This window comes from Haplochromis burtoni, unplaced genomic scaffold (genome assembly GCF_018398535.1).
Source record: "Haplochromis burtoni strain Fernald_Lab_line unplaced genomic scaffold, NCSU_Asbu1 Contig_976, whole genome shotgun sequence".
Lineage (NCBI taxonomy): Eukaryota > Metazoa > Chordata > Actinopteri > Cichliformes > Cichlidae > Haplochromis > Haplochromis burtoni.
Window position 1 is genome coordinate 8232 of NW_024583337.1, and position 7122 is coordinate 15353.

At 42.1% G+C, this 7122-nt stretch overlaps 1 protein-coding gene across 1 annotated transcript in view; it reads right to left on the minus strand.

Annotated features, from left to right (window-relative positions):
* Positions 1–3358: 3358 nt before the first annotated feature.
* The window catches only part of LOC102314263 (poly(U)-specific endoribonuclease-C), a 4941-nt gene continuing 1177 nt past the window's right edge, over positions 3359–7122 (minus strand). Inside the window, exons 2-8 of the mRNA XM_042216239.1 lie at positions 7035–7091; positions 6837–6936; positions 6643–6754; positions 6431–6552; positions 4183–4295; positions 3888–4038; positions 3359–3804 (exon numbers count right to left, since the gene is read on the minus strand). Of these exons, the coding sequence (XP_042072173.1) occupies positions 3529–3804; positions 3888–4038; positions 4183–4295; positions 6431–6552; positions 6643–6754; positions 6837–6936; positions 7035–7091 (931 nt within the window). The 3' untranslated portion in view covers positions 3359–3528. The remainder of the gene's footprint in view (positions 3805–3887; positions 4039–4182; positions 4296–6430; positions 6553–6642; positions 6755–6836; positions 6937–7034; positions 7092–7122) is intronic.

The following is a 7122-nucleotide window of genomic DNA, read 5'->3' on the forward strand; positions in this document are numbered from 1 at the left end:
CTTGTATTTTTTTGTCATAGAAGAATATATACATTGTCTTAAATATCTAAGAATTTTAAATTTAGCCCTGCACTCCATGAGATACACTGAGATGAGATAAACTGTGGCACAGACGGCTGTTGGCCTGGCGAGGGAGAGTTCCTCTTCAACCTCCAGACGGAACCCAGTTTGTTACTCGCAGCATCGCAAAATTAGACACAGCAATTTCTTAGAGTCTGGTTTAAGTCCTGAAATGACATCTCCTTACCTGTCACGGTTCTGGGTCAGTTTGAGCCAGTATTTTGAGTTGTTATGTTTTGGTGTGTTTTTGCATTATGGATTGTTTTCTTATTCTCTTGTGGTGCTTTTGTTGGTCTCTCAATATTGCTCTCCCTGAGAACCCTGTGCAGTCCACAGCTAGGTTTAAGGTATTCCCAGGTATTAGAATACTACATATTTAAGTATAGTGACATAGGTAAGTTGATTAGGGTGACCAACCGTCCTCTTTTCCCCGGACATGTCCACTTTTCACGTTCCATCCGGAGCGTCTGGGGGGATTTCTGAGATTGATAAAAATGTCTGGGTTTTCCTATCTGGTCTTTAAGTCTGACGTCATTGCCCATGTCTGGGCCCAAACTCCGCTGCAAGTCCCTAAGTCAAATGATCACTGCAGCATTACTGAGAGGTAGAAACTGTCTAAATTCTCTAATCTGTAATAAAATGATCAGTGTGGCTGTTCTACCAGGTGTAACAATTAAGTTTAACATCCAGACATCCATGAAAACACAATTTATGATATTTAACGGAGTTAGAAGTTAGCAGGGAGTTAGCTCGCTAGCGGCCATCTAAATATAATATACCATGTTCTGACTGAGCAATTTATGAAACAAATTAAAACGTACAGCTCTGCTATCACTTCCAACATAAATTAAGACAGAAAACTAAACAGCAGCGACGTTTGTAGGATTACTGAAGTTGGGCTAGCTTGTATATAATGATGTGCTACGTTATCGCTAGCGCGACAAAGCTATGTTAACATAACATAAACAGTAAAGCTGGAGGAGGAACGCTAACGAACGGAAACCTTTTTTTCCACTCGATAAAAGTTAATGTGAGGGTTCCCAATGATTAGGGGCAAATGCAATCCCATGGTAGGATGCTGTAAATGGACCAAACAGGAAAACCACTGAGATAATCCATCCACAATACGAGGTTAGTCATTAATATACTGCTGCATGGGCTGGGCTGTAGTTACATCTTAAGGGTTTAAAAACTGAGCTTTAAAATGATTAGTAGTAGCCTAATAAAAACTGAGAGAAGCCAACAGTGATCACTGACTGTTTTAGAGGCTTGTTGAGATTAAATAGAACAAGATAGAAAGCATTAAAACATGATAAAAACACATCAGCTTTATTAAATGCAGACCACTTTGGGCCCAGAAACAGGATTCATCACGTCATCACTCAAAGACTGGATAGTCCGACAGCAATTGCATTTATCTGCATCCCCTCATTTCAGTACACAGAAAAGGCAACAGCCAATGTACTAGACTACCTTGTGGCCTTGGGAATGTTGATCAGTTGAGAGAAGAGCTTCTTACATCCAGCGTAGCAGGCCAAGTACAACCCTCCAAAGTCAAAGGTTGTAATTTGTCACTATATTAAAAAAATGGAATTGAAAATTTCATCAAAGCAGTTCATTAAAGAAAACAGGAGAGCGATAGAGAGATAGAGTAAATATGAAGTTAGGTGAAATAAGATCTGGATTAGGCAGCTGGTTCAGAAATAACTCCAATAAGGAAGAAAGAAAACATTGTAAAGGTGTGCAGGCTGTTCGCTCACAGAGAGTTGCAGAGTGAAGGGGAACGTGCTGTCCCAGTTTGTCATTTCTGACATATTGTTTTTTCTAGTGTTCAATTTGGAGACCGTGCATAAACATGCACCCAGTGCGAATAGTTTTCCATGATTTATGAATAAAAACAAACTTGCTGTTTATTTGTTTGTTTTCCCTTTTTAACTGGAAAAATGGAAGTTGTTGCCCTCCTGAAGGTAACAGAACACACCAGCCCTTACACACTCTGATAAATTTTAATGCTTCTTGATTAAAATGTGTTTCAAGTATGGGAGAAACTAATGGGTATACAGTAACAGTGTGCTGAACTCACTGTCATGTTTAACCCTAGAACACTGTCACTATAAAGAGTAACACCATCACTAACATCAGAAATATATCAAATTATGACAAAAAATTAGAGTGGTCTTCTTTTGTTTTCAACTGTGGTATTTTCAACATGTCTAACAAAACAAATGTCATGGGGGGACCCTAAAGAAATGCTCCAAAGTTACTGAAAAATTAGGAATATGAGAATAAAAAATTCCTAGACAAAACATAATGACACTGGAAAGTTGGGGTTTGACCTGCCCTTCCAGGGACATTTGAGACTTCCCTGGTGAAGGCACAGCTGTTCTACATGCGAACAGCTGCAGGAGAGAGAAACAAAAAATGGCATTTTTGAGTGAGTGAAAATGATCAATTGACTAAAATATTTTCTTCACCCTATGATTTCCCCTGGTAATCACCACTTTGTGATATTTATCCATAAGCACTGCCCTAAATAAGGATAACATGCAAATTCTAGGACCACTCTTACTTAGCCATTCCTTACATGCTGTCAGTACACGCAGGGTAATAATGGCATGGACACACTTCCTGTCCAAGCCTGCGGGGCAGTCAGCACACCTCACTAAGGGAATACTACTTTCTTCTACTGCTGGTCCTGCCTTACCTGCAAGAGTGACAAGGGTAGGGATGTCGAGGATGCTACAGATCAGGACTGTGAGTTGACGTGTCAGATTTGAAGAGGGAAGCCTCTGCCAATGGTTTGATAAGTGCCGGTGCCAAAGCCTGCATATAATGCCTCCTCTGCATTTGGTTGTCACCTCTGTTCACTGCATTCTTATTGTGAATGATCCACGAGTTCACACCAACAATGATCATGCCATAGAAGACGCAAAGGGGCCATTTCCTGTTTTTTCTTCCACAGCCATATGAGTGCACATCTGGTTAAAAGTATCAACACCACCTTTGCTTGGTTTTAAAATCCAATAATTTCAGGTTTTCAGTGGGTCCTATGCTTGGTTGTATGTGCATGGATGACAGGAGCAGGACAACCTTCTTTTTTGAAGCCTCATCAGGGAGGAAGGACACATGATTTTCTTTACTTTTCATCACTTGCGGGATCTCGCTTTTGTTCGCTTTTACTGTCCCCACAAGGGTCATGCCACAGTTCTATGATCTATATATATTACATTGAATAAATGTAAATGCCAAGAAAGATTTGTTTTCTAAAAAAAAAAAAAAACTGTGCAAAATAAAAATGTTGAACTCCAAAGTAACATTTTATTGAAAGCTACTGAGGTCACAGTGATCTTGAAATACATGTAAATGTCCTTTGCAGTACATTAGGCAGGTCAGTTCCTTATCAATGAGGCCACGTATTGCTGAACAAAGATTAGTTTTTATCAGCAGTGAATAAAATGATGGATCACATCAGTGCGCGTGCTGCCTGACATGTCTGCCGTTGCTGCTGAGCAGTTTGGGGTACGCCGTCCCGAGTGAGCGCCCGTGTCTGATCACCACCAGCTCCATCTGACACTGGTCAATGTTGACCACAACTGTGGTGCTTCTCTCCGTGTTCATGAGGAAGACGATGGTGAAGACAGCCATCTCAAACTCGGGGCTGGTGCCGATGAAGGCACTGCCAACGGGCTTCACCACACCGTGCCAGCTGAACTGGAGGTTGAGAACGTGGTCATCTTGATCAGGCTGTGACAAAAGCATGAACATTAATGGTTATGTTACCAGCGAAGGAAATGAATCTCTTCTGTCTGGTGAACTGTTATTCTTACCAAATCATGCTCCCTGGCTTTATATCCTTTGTAGTCCAAGTGTTGGTTTTTCTCTTGCAGGTAGAACTGGACCCAGTTGTGAAAACCAATGATTTCTGTTCCTGATTTTGTCTCGCCAACAAACACATGTTCAAATCCACTGGAGTCCAGGCTGGTGATGATCAATTTAAGAACAGAAACACACATACTTCTTACCAAAGAAATGCATATTAAATTATAGTGTTGCAGAATCTCATGGATGAATTTAACAACTGGACACAGTTAAAGCGGGATGGTTGGCAGGAGGAGATCTCACCCTGTGTTTCTCTGCCTGTGGTAGAGGTGGAACCAGATCAAGTTGAGCTGTTTCTTGAAAAGCCTCAAGTCAGAGCTGGATTGACCTTTTCTCACCAGGTATTGATGAGCCCGCTGTGGAGAAACATCATTGATGATATTTATGAATCCAAACTTGACTTGCCATAATAATAATAATAATATTGTGATAATAACATGAACAGATGTATTTATGTCATTATTTTGAGCTTTTACACCTAAAATAATTATAAAAACGTAAAAGGTGTTAAAACCCTGATGCCATCTTGGAAATAAAGCACTTTTGTTCATGTAATTACAACATTTAACTCTTTAAAAAATCATACCTCTAGATGTTATGTCAACACTATATTTAATCTACTTTATAAGAGTGTCTTTTGGATGAATATGTCTTTAATTGTTAAATTAACTTATTAAATATTTAATTTAACTAAGCCCTAAAGATGGAGTCATAAGACTTTTTGTCCAAATGTTACCTGCAGTCATCTGGTTCATCCAGTGGTGCAAGTTTCATGTGTTTAAGAACAGGGTGCAGGGAGGGTGGAGTTGAGTGTCAGGGTGATTTGTGACAGCAGCAAGAGAGAAAGGGAAGGTTTACAAGATGGCAGCGAGACCTGCTGTGATGTATGATTTGGAGATGGTGGCACTGCCACCATGGATGGAGAAGATTACAAATGAGTACATCAGGGGGGACAACTCAGGTTGAGCAGGTTGAGATGATTTGGACATGTCCAGAGGAGGAATACTATAGGATAGGATATGTTGGAAAAACTGATGCTGAAGATTTAGAGAAGGCAGAAAAAGTTCACTGATGTAGTGAAGGAGGACATGCAGAGGGTTGGTGTGACAGAAGAAGATTTTAGAGATTGGGTGAGATGGAAGCGGCCCCTTAAGTGAGCAAGATTCGATTCAAATACATTTTTATAGCACTAAATCACAACACCAGTCACCTGAAGAGGTTGAATATTGTAAGGTAAAGACCCTGTCTTGGTTGACATGCCTCTACCATGTTGCGTGGAGGTCAGGGACAGTACCCCTGGATTGGCAGACCGGGGTAGTGGTTCCCATCTTTAAGAAATTGGCTACTCGCTGCTCAGAGTAGAGCCACTGCTCCTTCACATTGAAAGTAGCCAGTTTAGGTGGTTCGGGCATCTGACAAGGATGCCTGGGCGCCTCCTGGGTGAGGCGTTCCGGGCATGTCCCACTGGGAGGAGGCCCCATGGCAGACCCAGGACACCCTGGAGAGATTATATCTCTCAGCTGGCCTGGGAACACCTTGATGTTCCCCCGAACAAGCTGGAGGAGGTGGCTGGGAAGAGGGAGGTCTGCTTGGACAGTCAAGTCCAAGCAGACCTCCCCCCATGACCCGGCCCTGGATAAGCAAAAGAAGATGGAAGGCTGGAAAGACCCTACAGAACAATACCACTGTAAGCAATCACTTGGCTACAGGGGGAAAAAAGCCCTTTAAGTGGGAAGAAACCTCCCAAGGAACCAGGCTCTGGGTGGGGAAGCCACAACTGGCTGGGGATGATAATAAACTTTGTGCACCTCACCTATCTGTGTTCTGTTCTGCGAGGATTCTGTGAATTATATTGTCTTTAGCTGTGTTATTAAAGATTCTTTTTTTTGTTTTGTTTTCTCATTTAAACTTTGTGAAAAGAAATCCTCTAATATCTGACATCCTCCTCCATTTTCTTTCTGGCTTCTTCATGGTTGCAAACCTGAGTGTGCCCAGAGTCAGAGGAGAGGAGGAGATGCTGTGCTATTTCTGAAGAGAAAAGCACAGCATCTCCGCTGTTGGAGGGGTTATTGTGAGGAATTTGTCTCATGTGTCCCCGCTGAGATCACTGAAAAGCGTGGGGTTTCTTCCACCTACAAAAAGTACATCATGTCCACATTCCTGCAGTGATCCCCTTCTGGGAGACTGCTGAGGCCAGAGTGACATTCCACAGCTGCACACAGATGTTATTTTGCCTCTGTAATGTCTTGAAGTAATGTGTGCAGAGCAGCAGTGCAACAGGAAGAACATAAAACTCCTTCTAGAGTTCAGCTGCAGCTTCAAAACCATGAACTGTAGGAAACAATAGAAAGTTGTGCAATACCAAAAACAATTCTCTTGTTGCTGTGAGGAGACATTCAGACTGAAACTACCAGGTTTCTCCAACAGAATGGAGTAACTGAAGTGCTCAAATGTAAACTTTCTGCTCGACAGAGCTTGTTGTGACGCATACCTTCATGACTTTTGTCTCTAAGACGGCGTCCAAGAAGAGATCCATCTCTGTGAGCTCCTCTGTGGTGACTTGTTCCGTCACGCCAGTAGACCGCTCATAGTTGTCCAGCAGTGTCACAAAGCCTGCGAGCCCAGAAATCCCATTTATTACAGTGATGACTGCAAACACGATCTGAATGTTTAAGCTCAGAGTGCTCACAACTACACACTTACTAGAGAAAGTGGTTATATTTCTCAGTTTGCTCTCATTAACGTTGGAGAGGAGCGGCTGCGAGGCGTGATCCTGCACCGTGTGGCTGCCCTGACTTACAAAGCTTGCTCTACCCTAGGCAATTCAAACACAGAACACTTCTTTGTACAAACACAAGACATAACAGGCGCTAAATAAACTAGAAAAGATTTCTCACCTGAACAGAGATCGTGTAGTCTATCCCAGGTGCCATGCGATTCACATCCAAACTCCACAGCTCATTGAAAATAGTGGAGAGCTCCTGGTTTACAGCTGGTCTGTTATAGAAAGTGTCAGACAGAGGCTATGCAAACATCTGGCAGATGCACACGCAAATAGAGGAAACATCAGCAGAGTTTGGTTTATACCACTGTACCTTGATCCATTCAGTCCACTGAGGAACACTGCAAGGAGCAGAAATCCACAGAACAACCTGCACATAACAGATGTGAAAACATTTTTTA